The sequence below is a fragment of the Rutidosis leptorrhynchoides genome, chromosome 1 (genome assembly GCF_046630445.1).
Source record: "Rutidosis leptorrhynchoides isolate AG116_Rl617_1_P2 chromosome 1, CSIRO_AGI_Rlap_v1, whole genome shotgun sequence".
NCBI classification, from domain to species: domain Eukaryota; kingdom Viridiplantae; phylum Streptophyta; class Magnoliopsida; order Asterales; family Asteraceae; genus Rutidosis; species Rutidosis leptorrhynchoides.
The window spans coordinates 403846994-403868172 of record NC_092333.1 but is presented as its reverse complement, the minus strand read 5'-3'; the positions used below and the strand labels follow the sequence as shown (position 1 = coordinate 403868172).

The following is a 21179-nucleotide window of genomic DNA, read 5'->3' as shown; positions in this document are numbered from 1 at the left end:
AACACCTATGATTGGGTCTAATTGGCATATTAGGACCATTCTCACTTGCGTTAGTGATTATTGGTTAATTTGGGCGCGGTTTGTACTTGGAAGTGCATTTGGGTCAAAATTGCACTAATTGTCAATTTGGGTTGATTTGTAAATCCACCCTAATTGTGTTATTGTATTTGTGATAAATGGAATAGGTACATTCCATCGGCGATTGTGAATTTTGGTTTGGCATCCATCAAGACTTCAAGGTGAGTGTTAATATCCTATGTTCATATGTATGTGTAGGATGGGTGCGGGTCGGGTGAAGTGGTTCTCGGTCATAGAGCTCACTTCACATATATGTGGATTGATGGACTTGTGTATAGGTCCAATTGGCACGGTTGTGCGTTTTGGTTGACCACCTTTGGCGAGGTGCACACTTTGTGTGTACGTTATCACATGGGCGTGTGATGTGGATTATATAACCCCAATGGCGAAGGGTTAATATTGTGAGTGGAGTATTTATACGTACGTGTATATGGCGTATCTATTTGTGGGTGTTATGGCATGAACCATCGAGCCGGTAGTGCCATAACATGTGTGCGATAAGATGTGAACGACGTGCCGGTAGCATCGAGTGTGAACCACGTGCCGGTAGCACTATAAATATAATGATGTGAACCACGTGCCGGTAGCATCGAGTGTGAACCACGTACCGGTAGCACTATAAATATAATGATGTGAACCACGTGCCGGTAGCATCGAGTGTGAACCACGTGCCGGTAGCACTATAAAATAGTGAGACTCAAATGCGTATGGTGTGAACCACGTGCCGGTAGCACCATAGCATTATGGTTAACCCTATTATGTTGTTGGATATTGTTTAGCATGTTAAATATTGTATACGTATATTATTGTATTGTTGTGATGTAGCTAACCCTCCAGGTGTAGCTCATTGGCGTTGTTCACCTTGTCGTTGGTGAACTAACTTATACTTTGTTGATATCTTTAGCTTGTGCTTAGAGGTCGTACGGTATGCTTAGTGTAGTTGCCTTATACTTGGATGCTCCGGTATGCGGTATTTGACTTTTGTGTGGCGTGTCCATTTTATACATATATATGTATGTAGTATATTTTCACTCACTAAGCGTTAGCTTACCCTCTCGTTGTTGATATTTTTATAGGTTCGCATGCTTGGCGGCTCGGGTAAGCTTGGGAATTAGAGATCTTGGCTAGGTTGCTTTAGAAGATCTTGCTTTTGGACTTGATTAGGATTTGGGTAGCGTAGTCCCAAATCACCATGCTCGGTTTTGTGTAAACGTAACTAGTCGGGTCATAATGTTTATAACCGGTTTACGATTTAATTAATGAACCATTGTATTAAGGAGTTTAAATTATTAATGTATGTTTTAAGTTCGTTGAACTTACTTTGGTAACAAATATGTTTTGGAAATTGTGTAATGGGACCTAAAGTATTATTTAACGCGTATTAAAAGGAAAAAATTTTATGGGCCGGTTTTAATACGGGTTGGGTCGTTACATTAATAATCTCCATTTGTATTAGTTTTCGCTCTTTCGTGACCCGCCTTGTGTGCTTAATCTACCTGAGAGTGTTAGACGTATATTTTTTTGGGGTGGGGATTTTTCGGGATCTAAAATCTCTTGGGTCAACTTGTTTGCCATTTGGGGAGGGGGTTTAAACATCGGGTCACTAAAAAGAAAAAATCTCGCTCTTTTGGGCAAGTGGTGGTGGAGGTTTAAAACCGAAATCAATTGCTTGTGGTCTAAAATTATCCATAATTTATGGAATTGACGGTATCCCGCGGGCGAAAGGTGGGCTTGCTCATCTTTCAGCCTCGGGTACTTGGAAAAACATTATTTTTGCAGGAAATTAAATTGATGATCTACAAGTGCCTTTCAAAAATTCTTTTAAGCTTTTAAAGGTGACGGAAGCTCAACAATGTTTTAGAAAGATGTGTGGTGCGGGTCGGATAGTTTCATGAATTTGTTTCCAAGGTTATATAGACTTGAAAGAAATAAAGATGTCATGGTCAGTGAGCGGGTATTAACAACAGGAGGTGCAACAGTAACAAACCAAGCAGCGGTAACAGAGGGAGTAACAACAGCAATAGATACTGCTCCAGATATAGCGACGACATCATGTCAATTTGTAGCAGGTGTTCGAGGTCAAACAAAAGCAACAACAGTTCGGTCAATAGCAACAACTGATCACATCTCTCCGAATTGGGATTGGTTGCGGATTCTTACAAGACGCACTTCAGACGAATTTACAGATTTAAACAACCTGATCAAGTCCTTTTCGTCTGATTTCAGTTTCCAAGCAACATGGAAGTGGGTTCTCGTGAATAATGGTATCTTTACGGTTAACAAATTATCTAAGCTCATCGACAGTCGGGTTCTTCGGAATGCAAATAATTTAACTCAAGAAACATTGAGAAACAATCTTGTACCAAAAAAACTTGAAATATTTGTGTGGAGAGTATTGAAGAAAAGACTACCGGTTCGAATCGAAGTCGACAAAAGAGGCATTGATTTACATAGTCTCTGATGTCCGGTTTACGATGATGATCTTGAATCGGTGGAACATTCTTTGATACATTGTAAGCTATCGTTGGAAGTTTGGGAACATGTTTACAAGTGGTGGAACTTTGGCAATTGCACGATTTTACATTTCTCCGATATCCTCCGAGGGAAGACGCCTTATACTATGACTCCTATTGGCTCGATAACATGGCACACTGTGGAGTGGGAATGTGTATACTTTCTTTGGAAGAATCGCAATCTGACGGTTTTTCAAAACAAAGGTTCGAATGCTCCAGTCGCGCATAATAAAGTTCAAGTCAAATCATTCGAGTGGATTTCGAGTAGGCTACAAGGAAAATGCATCGATTGACAATCTTGGTTCACTAACCCTTCCTTATATTAAATTAGCTAATTGCGTGTTGGTTACAACCTTTACACCTTATTTATATTGTAGTTTCGGGATCCTTTCGGCTCGATCTAAGATTGTATGATTGTGGCCTATTACAAAATTGTACTATTCGTTGATGTTTATATATATAAAACAACATTGCTTTTCAAAGAAAAAAGAAACAAATAACTGAAACAAAAGAAAAATAATACGAAAAACTACATCGAAAAATAGACCAACAAACCAACCTACACACAATATGAAAACAAAAAACAAGCAATAATTATTCTTACTATAATATTATTATTATTATTAAATTAATTATCAAAATTATTGTCCTTGTTGATGTTATTATTATTATTATTAGTAATTAGTAATTAATAATTATTAGTGTAATTAGAATTTTTCTAACGACAACCTTTACGACTGTCGTTAAGACGCTTAAACATGTAGTACAATTTGATAACTGTGAGTATGAAAGTGACTTTTAACTGATATGTACAAAAAAGTATTGCAGGTTAACGATAGCTTTTAGGCTGTCATTAGAAGAATCCATGTAATTATTATTATTTCATTTTTATTAATTATACTAATATGGTAATAATTAGCATTATTATATTATATTTAATAAATAATAGAAGATTATTATTATTATTATATTTAATAATAAAAAGTTATTATTATTATCATTATTACTTATAAAATTTTTATTATTATTTTATTATTACTATTATTATTATTATTATATTAATTATTAATTATATTAATTATATTACTACTATAATTTTATATTTTTATTCACTGTAGAGACAGCTCGCCAAGTATCTTCTGCTTGCACACTAACAACTCTTTCGATCCCAATTTCTTTATCATTGATTCAAGGGTATCAAATTGACACTTTCAGATCTCTAGATTTCAAGTATTTTTGTCTTTTTGTGTTGAATTTTATCATTTCATCACAAAAAGAGTGCTGAAAAACAATGGCGGATGAACCTTCAATCACTCGTTGGTCTTTTCAGGTAACCCAATTACTAAAGTTTATATTTTCATTGATTCAAGATTTAGGGTTTATAATTTAGTCTATATGGTATTGTTAAAGATAGGATTTTAATCCAAAAAAGTGACTTTTTTTTTTGTAGCATGCAAAAAGTTAGGCAGTTTAACCAATTTAGTGTTTTGAGGATGAAATTGAAATTGATTATTAATAATGTAAATATGTATAATGTGATTATATTGTTACAAATCTGTTTCTTCTATATCTAGGATTTTAAGATGTTTTATGATATTAAGTTTGGGAGGAAAAAGGAATCAAAAGATGCTGCTGCTGCTGTTGCAAATGGTCAACAAACTAATGGTCAAAATGCAAGTAATGGTAATTTATCGAACGCGATTTCGAATGGAAGTGGTCACCCGAACAATACATCAGAATTGTCGATATACGAACAATATAGACGGGTATCCAAGATTTGTATTATTTCACTAGCATAGTATGATTGCATATTTGCATTTGATATTCTTCTAAATTTGACCTTATATTTCAATATTTGTTGTTTGTATTAATAATTTCTTTTGTTTAGGCAAGAGAGAATCCAACATCCAATGGAGTTGCATTGTCGGATGGCGAGAAACCGTATGATCCGTTTTATCGTTCATTTATCAAATTTGAAATTAGAAGTAGCAATATTCGGTTATAGTTTTGGACAAACAACCCTTATTCTTATTATAATGTTTTATGTTATTTTTGTCAGAAAAAAGTCGCTGCTTCCTTCATTTGAATCTGCAGAAATGAGGAATTTGGCGGAGAGTTTAAGTAGGTATAGACTCGAATTTTTTTTTTTTTTTTTTCTTTTCTGTTATTTAATGTAGTAAGTGGTAAAGTTGTTCTGAAATACAGAGTAAAACTTAAGTGCGTTATACGTGTTGCATATTCAGGGATATAATTCGGGGTAGTCCAGATGTGAAGTGGGAGAGTATAAAAGGTTTAGAGAACGCAAAACGTCTGCTTAAAGAAGCAGTTGTTATGCCAATTAAATATCCAAAGTAAGTTGGATACATATGCTTTTAACAAACGTCATACACAAGAGTTCACTGTACACCACTCTTTTTCATAAGTGTAAAATAAAATAAAATTAGAATAATAATTGATAAAATGGCCATTGGTTCGGTTTTAGGTACTTCACTGGTCTTTTATCGCCTTGGAAAGGAATTCTCTTATTTGGCCCTCCAGGAACCGGAAAGGTTAGCAGCGTCCTATTATTTGTTTAATCTGTTTTTAACTTGTTATCGAATGATGGGACACTGGTTATGAACTTATGATGACTTGGCAATTTTATGGCTGCCGCATCAGCAAATTACCTAGTGAAGAAATGTGGTTTGATAGATACAATAGAAAGTTTTAAAGTTGGATGCATATAATAGAACTATGGGTGAAGTTTGTTACATTTTCTGACACTAAATTTTTATTATTTGTTGCTCAAGTTTTTTAGTCATATTGCTTGTTTATCTTATTATATTATAATCGATTCTCCAGACGATGCTTGCAAAGGCTGTTGCAACCGAGTGCAATACTACATTTTTCAACATTTCAGCATCATCCATTGTTAGCAAATGGCGTGGTATGTCACCATATAAACACTTTTTGTTTTGTGACAGAGTTTAATCTATTAATTGGATAAAGAAAGAACACATTTTTTTTTTTGTTTAATTTTTTTTTTTGTATTGTTTTGATAATGGGTATACTCTTAAAATGCAATATTAGGTGACTCGGAGAAGTTAGTAAAGGTGTTATTTGAGCTGGCACGACATCATGCACCGTCAACTATATTTTTGGATGAAATCGATGCAATCATTAGTCAACGTGGTGAATCAAGAAGTGAGCATGAATCAAGTAGACGTCTCAAAACAGAGTTACTTATCCAGGTTTCAATTTTTTCTTAACTTCAAGTGTCAATATATTTTGACCGTATTATTTATTTAAGGTTAACTGTTTGAAAATGTATCAAACTTTATCCAAAATTCATTATATGTACCCAACTTTGGAAAATTTTTTTACTGGCTGTACCAAAATTTCAGTTATTTATATTGGTATTGTATGTCTCTGGTCTGTTGTCACTTCAGTTATTATAATGCTGTCACGTAAGCAAAAACTTCCATCGTTCACACAACTCTTGTTCCTTGATTTTAAGATGAGTACTTAGAAGTTAATTTAACTTCCTTTTATCTCGTTATTTATTTATTATTTATTTATTTATTTATTTATTTATTGACTATTTGATTGCAGATGGATGGTTTAACAAAAACAGACGAGCTAGTATTTGTATTGGCAGCTACAAATCTCCCTTGGGAGCTTGATGCTGCCATGCTTAGGCGTCTTGAAAAGAGAGTATCCTTGTCGTAAACTGTACCATTTTCATATTCAGATTTAATTTATTTAAAAAGATAAATAAACTATTATTCGAATCGACTCATTTATATATGCCGAATACATTTTGTGTGTCTTTAACATCATTCAAGATACTTGTACCGCTTCCAGAACCAGAAGCAAGGCAAGCAATGTTTAAGGAATTATTGCCTTCAGTAGCGGAAGAAGAGACGTTGCCGTACGATTTGTTGGTTGAAAAAACCGAAGGCTTTTCGGGTTCAGATATTCGGTTGTTATGTAAAGAGGCGGCCATGCAACCTCTCAGACGTGTAATGGCTATTCTCGAACAACAAGACATGTTGCTTGATGACGGTATGTTTGCATTATTTATTAAATAAATAATTATATAGCAGAAACATGTCTAAACACATGTTTCTTAAAATTGATTATTTGAGCTTAGTTATTCAGTCTTCAACGTCTTCTTTGAAATACACATCCAAACATTGGTGTTGATATCGGAAGCCTCGTTTTCTTGCTGTCGGTTGCCAATTAAAATGGAAGTAAATCAAATATTAATGTTTTCACTAGTCAGAAATATGTGAAAGATACACAGGTTCTTATTAAGTGTCAAATCTTATTTTAATTATTTTAATACCTTTGGGCGACTTTTGACCCGCTTCCTTTTTAGCTAATACCATTGCAGCAAATTTATATACCGCTTTTCATCATCTATCAGTGTCAAATTTTAATGATATCTAAGTATTTATGCATGAAATGAAATGAAATAAAATTAAATAAATAATTTACAAGGTATTATATGTTCGTATTACACTTTGGGCGACTTTTGACCCGTTTTCTTTTAGGTAATTTTTCTTAGTTATACGCTTGTTACACGTCTTAGGTAATAGTATATGACTTGAAACCACACATTCATAACTAAAAGGGTTGAAATGTCAAAGTATCAAACCACTAATAACTACATGTCTGGATAATTTATTTGCAGAGTTGCCAAAGGTGGGCCCGATCAAACCGGAAGACATTCAAATTGCTTTAACGAACACGAGACCTTCAGCTCATCTACATGCTCCTCGTTATGAAAAGTTCAACTCCGATTACGGCAGTCAAATACTTCAGTGAATGAACACTCTCAAATCATCATTCTTTTATGCTAAATTTCTGCAACCGCCACTACCTACCATCCATTTTCATCACCAACACTTGCTTTATTCCTACTGACAAACATGAAGATTTGCAGTAACCTGTATTTCATCAGTTGATTAAAACCTAATTTTGGTTGTGTTGGCATACGTATTTTCGCAAACAGTTTATATGTGGTCGAGATGTGGATTTTATAATAAGACACTAATAATGTCACATTTAACATATGTAGTAGTTTTGTGACAATCCATAGGTATTTAACCTAATAACGGTTTAGAAAGATGAAACACATCACTACTATGAGAATATAGTTTTGTGACATGTTTAAAACCATACATAAAAAAGTTAAGGTAAAACAACATGCACAAACAGGTAAAAGCTTAACTTGCATAAATATGGTCCCAAAAACACAAGATTTTGGTTATCATTTGTATCGGGGTCTACATGATACACCAAAACCAGCTAGATCCCTCTAAATAAAATGAAAGCGTGAATAGCCTATCGATAACTTTTCATGGGATCAGTTGTCTTGCCAGACCTAGCATCAGTCCACGCTTTAGCAATCGTCTTCTTCATCTCATCATCACCCTCCTCATACATATTCTGCATAACCATTCACTCAATTTGATTATCAATAAATACCACAAGCAATTAACTACAAACTAGAGGTAAGAAAATAAACCAATCGAGAAATAGGTATAATACTTTATGCAATGATTAGTATGTTGCATAATCTTAAATATAATGAGTTGGATGTTTTGAGCAATATAAGTGAATTTTACACAATTTTGACCCATTTCACTTCATGTTTTTTGTTTTACCCAGTTGACACATTAGTTATTAAACACAATCTAGAAAATGCCAAGACATAGAATACCTTCATCAAGTCCATTATTCCTCCCATGGGGTCGCTCTCCTTGTTGAGACTCGGCTTAAACTAAGAAGTATAAAAATAAAAGAATCAGAACACAAAGGCATTATTATATATGGTAGCATAACGAGTCGTTATTATTAAGCAACAAAGTTGACGGCCGCTACCTTATCTTCCTTGAAGTGCAGATCCGGCCAGTTACCCTTTGAAGCCTTGACCAATGTGATGATGACCTTTGTGGGTTTAACTAACACTTTGCATTTCTCTGGTACAATCTCTTGGTTTAATTTGGGTATGGCACATCGATAATTTTTCCCATGGACGTCATGAAATTTCACATCAATTGACATGGAATTGAACTCAGCCTGAACCTTTTCCTGATCAACTCCATCCAGAAACACATAGATCTGAAAGAAACATAAGGCCAAATTCATCAAGAAATGTAAAAAGACTACAGGAATCAGTAAAAATCAACAGATCGGTCATGTTGGGCAATGGGTCAGGTCAAAACAGGGTTAAAACAAATGTTTGTTTCTAGATACAAACTCCATAATAGGCCACCAATAAAGATGATCACTTTTTATTAAAACTTCAATCAGAGAGACAAATATATCAATCAGACAAGCACAAACTAATTTAACTGGAAGACTCACCTTGACTTTCTCAGAATCTTGATCCCAACTAAAAGATCCAAGTGTAGTGTACTTCAATGCTGGTTCAGTAGCCACCTTTACATTTGTCGAAACTGGAGTTGGAGTCGGCGTTAGAGTTGTAGTTGCTGCAACCAAAGCGGCATCGTTTATTTGCTGCATAAGACAAAACAATAGGTCATCACTATTTAGAAAAAAAACAAAAGTAAATGCAATGGGTCAAAACAGAGGATTAATAAATTAGTACAACCTATAAAACATCATATTATATGTGCATAACTATCATGCCTCTACATTTGCATAGTCCCACATAAAGGGGGGAAAAAAAAAAAAAAAAGTAAAAATGAAAGAATGGGAAATCGAAATTCACAAAGTGCAAAATACTTTAAATGAAAATGAGAAATGGCATTCCAGATTTTCATCTTATCGTTCAAAATAAATCTCCAAAACATACAGAATAATTAGTATTTGTTGCTAAAGAGGCCTAAATAAAATATAACAACATCAATGATCGATCAACCTATACCACACAATTCCGTTTACTATGAATACTTACAAATCCATTTCAGTAAGCGAAATAATGTCAAATCCGTTTTAAAAAAAAAATAATAATAATATATACATTAAATAATTCAATCGACATATAAACAGCGAGGTAATTCTCAGCTTATTTCGTTTCATATAAGCGGCATAAGTTCAATTTCATCATAATTAATTTACAATTTGCATTAATATGCATATACTAAGAACTTATTCATTACAAGTATTATATACGTAGCTAAAGATGAGTTATATGTAATTTCAAAGACATGAAATTGAGGAACTAATAATGAACCAAATGCTTCATAACATAGCATACAGGTACAGATAAAGATACAGATACAGATACAATTACAATATAAAACTAATTATATATAAATGAAAGCAGCAATGAAATAATAAAGAAAAATGAAAAATGAAATGAACTATAAATAAAAAAGAGAATTTAAACTATAATTAAAACCTTTTCTAGGTTACGAATCTCGGAAGAAATCAGAGAAACAACGCGTGGCCTTTTAGCAATGGTTTGAAGACGGTTAAGTTCTTCCAAATCAAGAGATAAATCATTCGCCATTTTGATCGGAAACGGAAAAAGATAGATTGTATATCGTGTATGATGACGATGAAGATGAACGCGAGGTTTAGAAAAGGCTGGCTATAGCATCCCGGCTGGACTTCTGGAAGGATCCAGAGTGTAGTAACTAACAAAATTCATTTAATGGGCTTCAGTTCTTGGACTATAAGTTAGCCCATCTACATGATATACTGGATTTTGCTGTATTTGCCAAATATTATTTTAAGGGAAGGAAAATTAGTCAAAATGTCTTCATACTCGAAAGTGTTTTAATAATGTGTCCTTAAAATTTCATTGTAAGAATGTCCACTGAGCATGCATCATGCGTGATGCGTGGGACTTGGAGCGTAATGCGTTTTCACAGAGCACTTAAGCAAGATAAGTAAGTGGTAACGCACCACACACTAATCAACCAGCAACACGCATCGTGCGTGTTTCATGCTTAGTAAGGCGCTCAATTCAGTTTTAGAACTCACACACACAAAAATCTAGAAAACACGTATGAATCGACGATTTTCATGAATTCGTTTGATTCCATAAACCCAAAACACCAAACCCTAAATCCTAAACCCTAAACTTTAAACCGTTCGTGTTAAAAACTCAATCTAAATCCTAAATCTAAACCCTAAATCTAAACCCTAAATTTCTAAACCCTAATATCTAAACCCTATAAACCCTAATATCTAAACCCTAATATCTAAACCCCAATAGCTAAAACCTCAACATACGCTCGAAAAACACGATAATTGTTATATATTACTTCTTCGAGCGTTTTTCCGCCAAAATAAAAACATTTATCACAAAGTGTCTCTACTAAATGTTCATATTTTCATCCCATCTATAATGTTCGTGAACAAAGTTTTTTCAAAAAACGAAAAAACAAGGTTTTTGCTTCCCCCCGATTGGTTACTTCCCTCTTGATCCTACCAATATATATATATATATATATATATATATATATATATATATATATATATATATATATATATATATATATATATATATATATATATATATGTGTGTGTGTGTGTGTGTGTGTGTGTGTGTGTGTGTGTGTGTGTGCGCGCGCGCGCGTGCACGTGTGTAACGACCTAACCCGTTATACAATCGAATACGCGTAATAATTTTTTTTTATTCAACAGAGGTGCGCGGCTCCCGCTGTCCGGATTTTCCAATTTTTGATTAATGATCTCCCGTTTCCCGACACTTTTAGACGAAACGCTTTTCACGACACATTATAATATGTAAAACTCACACGATTCAATAATAAAACAAGTTTTACGATACCGGGACCACATCGACCCAAATTACGAGTTTCATACAAAATATAAGTTTCGACCACATTAGTTTAAATTCCAAACGACACTCGAGCATGATGTTTGGGGGTTAAACTACCTAAATCTTGGTCAAACTTCAAAAGCTAAACTTCCAAAAGCTTCTCCTATCAAAACAAAGCGGGAAATCGCTAGTCCAAACGTATACCCTTTCCCTTGTCCACTCCGGAGCCTATAAAAATATAAACAACGAGAGGGTAAGCAAAACGCTTAGTGAATGCAATAATTATACACATACATATATAATATACCTACTTGCAAACACTTACTCACATACCGCATACATGCTAACAATATAATTAGCATACCATCTCAAGTACGAAGCTAAAAATCTCCAATACCGCAACTAGCATAATCAATAGCATATAATCGACATAATACAATATGCTACAATACAACACACAACCATGGTTAACCATACTCGCGTCATGGTGCTACCGGCTCTTTAGTTCACACCATACGCATCGGTTATGACGCTACCGGCTCTTTAGTTCACATCATAACCCGAGTCATACTCGCGCTAAGTGCTACCGGCTCTTTGGTTCACACTACAACACACGTACTACGATGCTACCGGCTCTTTGGTTCACATCATAGAACAATCGCACATACTATGGCACTACCGGCTCTTTCGTTCATACCATAGCATACAAATAAATACATTATATACATACGCATATAATCATTCCACTCACCTTGTATCCAAAACGAAGGTAAGCCAACGAGCTCTTCAACCGTCAACGAAATCACCTATGATATTAACATACAATCAACACTTATCTAAATGGGACTTTTAACCCGCCCAAATAGACCACTTAGTGTAAGTGTTCACCCTTTGCCCTCATAATACCAATCATAGGCCTAAACTTACCAACAATCACTAAAACTAGTGATCATGGCATTAAATCACCCAACTATACTCCACTAGGTCATTCAAAACTCTTTTGACCCATTTCGAGGTCAACACACCCACTTGGGTCATCCACAACCCAAATTCACTCATTTACAAAATGACAAAGTGTGCTAGTGATTTACTAACCAATTAAGACTCATAAGTATCAATTATCACTTTGAAACCCTAGGTTAGTCGTTCTTGAGTCCTCATGACTCAATCTTACCCAAAAACCCCAAAAACACCAATTATAGGTTTCATGTTCATCACTAACCCAAACCCTAACCCTTAAACAAATTAAAATAAGGAAATCAAGATTAGAGCTTACCTCCACAACCACAACGTAGCTAGTGATTAGATGAACAACTTTAACACACGCGCTTTGACCCGAAATCAACTTCTTCCTTTTTGATTTGAGCTTTCTCTCTCTCAAAGGGTTTCTCACTCTAGAAATTGAATGGGAGAGAAGATGTGGTTGGTGATAGTGAACTAAAGACCCCAACCAGCCTTTTAGTGGCCTTAAATCCGACCTCAAGTAAAAAGACCAAAATGCCCCACGTTAAATTTAATTTAAAAACAGAAATCTGCCAGCAGGAGGAGTGCGCCACGCGCACACTTAAGAGTGCTCGGCGCGCACCTGTGGTCTGATCAGGTTCTGACCTCTGTTTACTTACCCACCGTTATCCACACTTTATGCACCCTATTTACACATCTGTACAATAAAATATTCGGGTCTTACAACTCTCCCCCACTTGAATCGGAGCGCGTACTCGTGATCCAAGCCACATGACAAGCGGGAAGATACACCAACACAAACTCTTCGGGCTCCCAAGTAAACTCGGAACCTTTACTCCGACGCCATTGAACTTTAAAAGTTCTCACCTCTTTATTTCTCAATCTTTTGACCTTCTCATCGAGTATAGCAATCGGCTCCTCAATATACTCTAACTTATTGTTTAACTCAATCTCGTCTAATTGCACCCAAGATGAATCATCCGCAAGACACTTACGGAGATGAGAGACATGAAATGTATTATGGATCCCCGCAAGCTCTTCGGGTAATTCCAAACGATACGCAACTTCACCAACACGAGCTAAAATTTTAAATGGCCCAATAAACCGAGGAGCTAACTTTCTCCGTTTTCGAAACCGAATAACACCTTTCCATGGCGAAACTTTAAGCATCACCATGTCACCTTTTTGGAACTCAATTGGTCGTCTACGTTTATCAGCATAAGATTTTTTTCTATCTTGCGCCGCCTTTAATCGAGTCTGAATCATATCAATCTTGCTATTCGTCTCTAAAACTAAATCGGTACTCCCGATTTCTCTTTGTCCCACTTCACCCCAACAAATCGGAGTTCGACACCTCCGCCCATAAAGCATCTCATAAGGTGGCATCCCGATACTAGTATGATAACTATTATTATACGAGAATTCCACCTAAGGAAAGTGCTCATCCCAACTACCACTAAAATCGATAATACACGCCTGTAACATATTCTCCAATGTTTGATTCGTACGTTCGGTTTGACCGTCCATTTGAGGATGGTACACCGTGCTCATTCTCAATTGTGTACCCATATCTTCATGGAAATTTTCCCAAAACTGAGATGTGAAACGAGTATCCCGATCCGAAATAATAGATATAGGAACTCAGTGTCTCGATATCACCTCCTTGATAAATATTTTAGACAAAGTCTCTGACGATATCGTTTCCCAAATAGGAAGAAACAAATCACTTTTCGTCAATCGATCAACTATCACCCAAATCGTATCTTTGGTAACTTCGTGATGAAATCCATGGTAATGTGCTCCCATTTCCATTTTGGGATTTCTAACGGTTGTAACATACCATACGGCTTTTGATGCTCGGCCTTAACTTACAAACACGTGATGCATTGCTCAACATACTTAACAACATCACGTTTCATGCCCGGCCACCAATACTCTTTCTTCAAATCAAGATACATTTTTGTCGCGCCCGGATGAATGGAATATTTTGACTTATGTGCTTCATCAAGTAGCACTCGTCGATAATCCCCCATCTTAGGCACCCACACCCTTCCTTGAAAAGACAACAAACCATGCGGACCTAAAGTAATAGACTCCGTTTACCCCACGATTCGTTCCTCATGCTTGTTGTTAACAAACGCTTCAATTTGTATCTCACCAAGCTTTACAAGAAAATCGTTAGTAATAATCATGCGTAACGATCCTACTCGTATCGCCGGATGTTGAATTTTTTGACGTAACGCATCCGCGACCACATTCGCCTTACCCGGAAGATAAAGTATCTCATAATCATAGTCCATCTACATTGACGATAATTCAAATCTCGTTGATCAAAAAGATGTTTCAAACTCTTATGATCCTAATAAATCGTACACTTGACACCATACAAGTAGTGGCGCCAAATTTTCAATGCATGAACTACCGCCGCCAATTCAAGATCATGAGTCGGATATCTCGTTTCGTGTTCCTTTAATTGTCGAGAGGCGTAAGCGATGACTTTACCTCTTTGCATTAGAACACACCCGAGCCCATTTAAAGAAGTATCACAATAAACCGTCATGTCTTCTACCCCTTCCGGCAACACTAACACTGGAGCTTGACACAACTTCTCTTTTAACAATTGAAAAGAAATTTCTTGCTCGTTTTCCCAATTAAATCTCGCGTTATTCCTCGTCAACTTCGTCAATGGAGAAGCGATTTTAGAAAAGTCTTAGAAAAACCGACGATAATAACCGGCCAATCTGAGAAATCTTTGGATTTCCGTAGGCGTAGTCTGTTGTCCCCAACTCTTTACCGTCTCTATCTTCCCCGGATCTACTTGAATACCATCTTTGTTCACAATATGACCAAGGAATTTAACTTCCCTTAGCCAAAATTTATATTTGGAGAGCTTAGCATACAACTTCTCCTTCCGCAGCGTCTTCAACACACCCCGCAAATGGTGTTCATGTTCCTTCATACTCTTCGAATAGACAAGTATGTCGTCAATGAACACGATTACCGACTTGTCCAACATAGGTTGGCACACTCGGTTCATAAGATCCATGAATGCCGCCCGTGCATTCGTAAGACCAAAAGGCATAACTACAAATTCAAAATGCCCGTAACGCGTTCGGAAAGCCGTTTTATCAATATCTTCCTCACGGACCCGCATTTGGTGATAGCTGGACCGTAAGTCAATTTTAGAAAAATAAGTCGCGCCTTGGAGTTGATCAAACAAGTCGTCAATGCGAGGCAATGGATAACGATTCTTGATCATCACTTTATTCAACTCTCGATAATCAATACACATCCGCATACTACCATCCTTCTTCACGAATAATACCGGAGCGCCCCATGGTGAAGCACTCGGTCGAATAAAACCCTTTTCAAGCAACTCTTGGATTTAATTTAACAACTCTTGCATTTTCATTGGTGCTAAATGATGTGCGTAGAGGCGTATACGAAATAGTTATATATTTGCTACAAAATACTATTAAATACGATACAATTTTACACAAGTTATTTATTTATTTATAGAGTGGATATACCTAAACCTTACTACAACACTTATAGGTAGTGTACCTAATCGTACAGTAGTGTAGTTTTTAGTAAGTTCGGTTCGTCCACAGGGAACTCGCCAAGTTTAACGCTGTATTTTTAACTTATAATTGTAAAAATACAAAAATATATATAAGTAGTATTATTATTATAAAAGGGGGTTTTTTTACCGTTTAATGACCGGTTTGTCGATTTTAAAACTTTAGTCGCAGTTAAAACCTAATGTAAAATATTAAATATATAAAAGACTTAATTTAAAGCATAAAGTAAATAACGATAATGAAATTGCGATAAATAAAAGTGCGATAAAATAAAATTGTGATAATTAAAAAGTACGATAATTAAAAGTGCAATTAAAATAAAATGACAGTAAATAAAAGTGCGATAATTAAAAGTGCAATTAAATATGAAATAAAGGAATTATGATTATTTAAACTTCCGTAATCATGATGTTTGACGTGTTGATTTTAGTTTATTCCCATGGGTTAATTGTCCTTTGTCCTGGATTATTCAATATGTCCGTCTGGTTTTTGTCCATAACAGTCCATCAGTCATAAATATAAAGTGCGAATGTCCTCGTCAAATTATCCTTATATCCGAAGTCAAATATTCCAACTAATTGGGGACTTAAACTATAACAAGGTTTTAATATTTTGTTTAATAATTACACTAGGATATCGACTGCGTGTAACCCAAGATTTTAATACTTTGTTAACAATTACGCCAAGTGTCCTTGTACATAATTCACCCTTGTTTTAATAAGTCCATTAACTATTAATCCATTCCCGTGTCCGGTTAAATGAACGATTATTAGTACTTATAAATATCCCACCCATCGTGTCTGATCGAGTGTATGTGGTTATTTATAGGTACGTCCAATTGTAAATCTTTATATTAAATTAATAAACTATCATTTTGTCATAACCCGACCTTAACCATAAGGACGAATACAATAACATATGATTTCATCGCGAGGTATTGACCTCTATATGCGACATTTTTCAAAAACTGCATACGTTTTTACAATACAAACCATAGCTTTTATTACAAATACAAGGTTTAAACAACTTAATAATGATTATCGTTTAGCGATAATCTTAGACTTACAAACTTTACATGTGATAATAACAATACGAATTCCAACATATTTTACATTACAAATCCTCCGATATGCAGTTTTATTTTTGACACAAATATGCATACTCAAGATCTTGCTTAAATTCAACATGTTGCAGCGGAAGCTTTTAGTTATCACCTGAGAATAAACATGCTTAAAACGTCAACATAAAGTTGGTGAGATATAGGTTTAATGCCGGCAGCGTTATAAATATAGACCACAAGATTTCATATATAAACGTTCTAATAAAAATATTCTAAGTTGTTGAGCACTTGATAACCATACTTAACATTTAATGTCGCATATTCCCTTTATTATGAAATCTTACTACACCGTACCAAGTGTAGTCACCGAAACGAAGTACTGTGCAACCGTTGAATACTGGTCGTCCAGTCCGGTTGGGGTTGTCAGGCTCGATAGATCTATCAACAGGATTCGCGTTTACAATACCTCATGTAAATAATAGTTACCAAGTTACAGGGAAGTATGCCAGTGGTACAACTCAACGTAGAATATATATTTTTAATCACTTGTGTCCATAACGTAAATCATAAAATGCATGTATTCTCATCCCGAAATATTTAGAGTTTAAAAGTGGGACTATATACTCACTTTTTCCTTGAAGGTATTTATCACGACTTGGTCTCCGATAGATATCACGAACCTAACCATATATATAATATATCAACATATTTTCTTTTTAAGTAATCGTTATATATATATATATATATATATATATATATATATATATATACTTTAATACTTTTAATATTTTCTTAGTCCGTAGTTAGCAGTCCGATGTTAGTGGTCCACAATTAGTTGCTTAAATAAAATAAATAAAGACCCCATCGTATTCGTATTGATCAGAATTAATCTCGACCCATGGTACCATGTTGTCAAGTGACGTGTTGCGTACATAAAGTACCGTGTTGTCAAATGACGTGTTGCGTACAATCATGAGGTCTTATGATTAATCTTCTCGTGTTGTTTACGGGTGGTCCTGAAATATATAAAATCAAATCATAAGTAAATATATATGAAATATCATATTAATTAAAAATATATGATTAATTTAATTTTTCTCCAAATATTTTCGTAGCTAAACTAGCTTCGGATACCCGATCTTGTTTTAGTCGTAGTTTCTTCATTACAACTCCGTTTTTGTTGGATCAACTTGCCACTTCCTTGGATCGAGTCAAATTTTAAGAATATGAACTGAAAATACCTTAGGTTGTATTCAAAATCACAGGTTATAGGTCAAACTTTGGTGAAACTTATGAAAGTGATCATTTTCCATCATAAAAACAACATTTAATGATCATTTTTCTAAAAATACTTACACTTTGAGTTAAACCATGAAATTTTTATGTGTTAACATATTCATAAGAAATATCATTTTCCAGAACATGAACTTCCAATTCAAAGCTTAAGATGGTTTTTAATTATCCAATCCAAAACAGCCCCCGGTTGCACTCCGACGACATAGATTCAGTTTTTAAGATGTTCTTTGTAAAACCAAGTTATATCTTGTTAAGTTAGCGTATCATTATGATATATTACAGGTCTTGAAGTGTTTTAAAAGTTAAGTTAGAAGGATCTATTTAGTTTGCAAACAAGTTTGAAATCATTCAAACTATGTTCTTGTTGTTTAAATTTTACAACACAAAATAAGATAGCTATATAAATATGAATCGAATAAGGTTATGAACAAGGTTACTACCTCAAGTTACTTGAACAAAGTTACTGTAAAAGATGAGAAAAATCCTAGAACCAAAAGAGTGGTGGAGTTGGATCAAAAGGTTGGAAGTAAAATTGTATTTTTGGAAGGATTATTGAAGTTTTCTTGTAAGGAATTTATTATGATGATTAAGGCTTGTTTTTGAAGCTAGATCTTCATGGTTATTTGCTGAGATTGTGAAGAACACTTAAGGTTCCTAAGAGTGTGTTTTTGGTTAGAGAAAATATGTAGTAAAAATGAAATTGGAATGGAGTATAAATGGTGGTGAAAAGATGTATAAATTTGTAATATTGTGCAAAAGTCTTGTAATATGCCAAATTGATTAATCATGCATGCTAAGATCCAAAATTGGCTGACTCATGGATGCTAATAAAGTGATTGTGATGTGTATATACTAATAGTAAATACGTATAGGAGCTGGGTATGATATGAGTACATATACTCTAGGTATACGTGTAGAAATTTTGAGGAAACGGAACGAGAATTCAAATATAGCTATCTTTTGTAAATATACTTATATTGTTTTATGTATATAAGCCCTTTAAAAGTGATTAAATACATATTTATACGATACTTGTATAAGTATTATAGGTTAAAGGTATATATGTCAAATAACGTTACGTATAGTTATCATTTTGAAAACTTAAGTTAGTAGTCTCAAAGTATACTTATAACTTATTGTTATTAGTACACAATGAGATGTTAAACTAATCTTAGATCATGTTAAATATATATAAATACATATATATACACAAACGTATAATTATCGTTTGTTATATAGTTCGTGATATCATCGGTCAAATTGGACGGTCAAACGTTGTGTAAAACTTTTTTTAAAAAAACATAAATCTCAACAATTTAGATTACTTATCATGTTGGTAAGGTTTAATTTATGTAAATATTAATCTCATAGGTATAAAATGATCGGAAAAATCCGGGTCGTTACAGTACCTACCCCTTAAATAAATTTCGTCCCGAAATTTTAAAATTATACCTATTTTGCGTTCTCGGGAAACAAATGTGGGTACTTTCGTTTCATCTGATCCTCTCATTCCCAAGTAAACTCGGGACCCCTTCGAGTATTCCAACGAACCTTAACGATCGGTATGTTGCTCTGCTTGAGTTGTTTAACTTCACGGTCCATGATTTCGACTGGTTCTTCTATGAATTGTAGTTTCTCGTCGACTTGGATTTCTTCAAGAGGAATGGTGAGATCTTCCTTTGCAAGACATTTCTTAAGGTTTGGTACGTGAAATGTAATATGTACTCCGGCGAGTTGTTGCCGTAACTTGTGACGTCCTCCAGATGGGGCCTGGAAGAATAACGTCACTAAATATATCAAATCACAGTTGTATAAACGAGAACGACTCTATATGAGACGTTTTATTGAGTTTTGCAGCGGAAGATAAATAGATTACATTGTATTTAATGAACAATGCATTAAATGCCTTTAATTGATATGATATGTAATGAAGACTCCAAGCATGGCAAGCAATCATCATCAAAATAGCAGATATACAGCGGAAGCAATATTTAAGTACCTGAGAATAAACATGCTTAAAAAGTCAACACTAGGTTGAGTGAGTTCATAGGTTTGTCATAAATAATGATTTCAGTAATAGTGTTAGACCACAAGATTTGTTTTCATAAGTAGATCACTCAGATCCAGTCAAGTTGATTTCCCGCAGGATCAAAAAGTTATGCCAGTGCGTGATATTTAGACTAAACGTTGTTTGCTCCGTGATAAGTTATTCTGTCCTTGTCATTTAATTTCATTATCAAGTAATACAAAGACTTAGTCAAATGTATCGGAGACGTTACTCCCGATAGGCCTATCCCCAATAATTAAAAATGCCGCAGCAATTAAAAATATCACTGTAGGGACTTAGTCGGACATAGCCGGGTATAGCATAGTTTTAATAGTTGGTACTGATATTTAGACTAGACTTTCAAGTTTGCCCCGTACAAGTTATCGTTTATACTTGTCGGTTGGGGACTTGCTGGTCATAGCCCAACATATCACAGTTTAATAGTTGATACGTGTAAAATAGTTATAAAAGTTGCGCATGTATTCTCAGCCCAAAAATATATAAAAAGGGAGCAGATGAACTCACATTAAATAGCAGTTGAAGTATTCCACGCAAGAAGGAAAGTAAAGCAAGTAAGTGATCTGGATATCAACCTTGAGGTATAACGTTTGATTAGTTAATGTCTAACTTGACATAAAGTATGTTTATTAATATAGCAACTATATTGACAGTGACGGTTTTCGAGAAAAGTTCCTATTTCTCAAAAGTTTCTATTTTTGGAAACCTACTATTTATGAAAAACTTCCACTTATAGTAAGCTTCTAGTTTAAGAATGTTCGGGTTGTAGTTCTTAACAAAGATGCTGTACAATCTCGCCCAAACTTCGTCGCTAACATGCAAGTCACTCGAATGATCTATTGTTACCGAGCGGCCCAGGATCTCTTGACCAGAATCTTTT

The 21179-nt window shown here is 34.7% G+C and overlaps 2 protein-coding genes across 3 annotated transcripts; one reads left to right on the top strand and one right to left on the bottom strand.

The window, feature by feature from the left end:
* Positions 1 to 3692: 3692 nt before the first annotated feature.
* Positions 3693 to 7632, top strand: LOC139871598 (uncharacterized). Of its 2 annotated transcripts, none has more exons than XM_071859319.1 (11): positions 3693 to 3921; positions 4193 to 4357; positions 4480 to 4532; positions 4651 to 4716; positions 4835 to 4942; positions 5074 to 5140; positions 5433 to 5517; positions 5661 to 5821; positions 6183 to 6284; positions 6416 to 6635; positions 7267 to 7632. In XM_071859319.1, the coding sequence occupies exons 1-11, from the start codon at positions 3883 to 3885 to the stop codon at positions 7398 to 7400; spliced, it is 1200 nt and encodes a 399-aa protein (XP_071715420.1). In that variant the 5' UTR covers positions 3693 to 3882; the 3' UTR covers positions 7401 to 7632. The 2 variants fall into 2 exon arrangements, with proteins under 2 accessions (XP_071715420.1, XP_071715413.1); XM_071859312.1 differs by having other exon boundaries at positions 4166 to 4357.
* A 160-nt stretch (positions 7633 to 7792) lies between these two features.
* Positions 7793 to 10146, bottom strand: LOC139871591 (uncharacterized). The gene is made up of 5 exons (XM_071859302.1): positions 9946 to 10146; positions 8946 to 9098; positions 8460 to 8699; positions 8299 to 8358; positions 7793 to 8024 (listed from the first exon to the last, which is right to left on the bottom strand). Exons 1-5 carry the CDS (start codon positions 10054 to 10056, stop codon positions 7920 to 7922), a joined length of 669 nt encoding a protein of 222 aa, XP_071715403.1. The 5' UTR covers positions 10057 to 10146; the 3' UTR covers positions 7793 to 7919.
* Positions 10147 to 21179: the final 11033 nt, after the last annotated feature.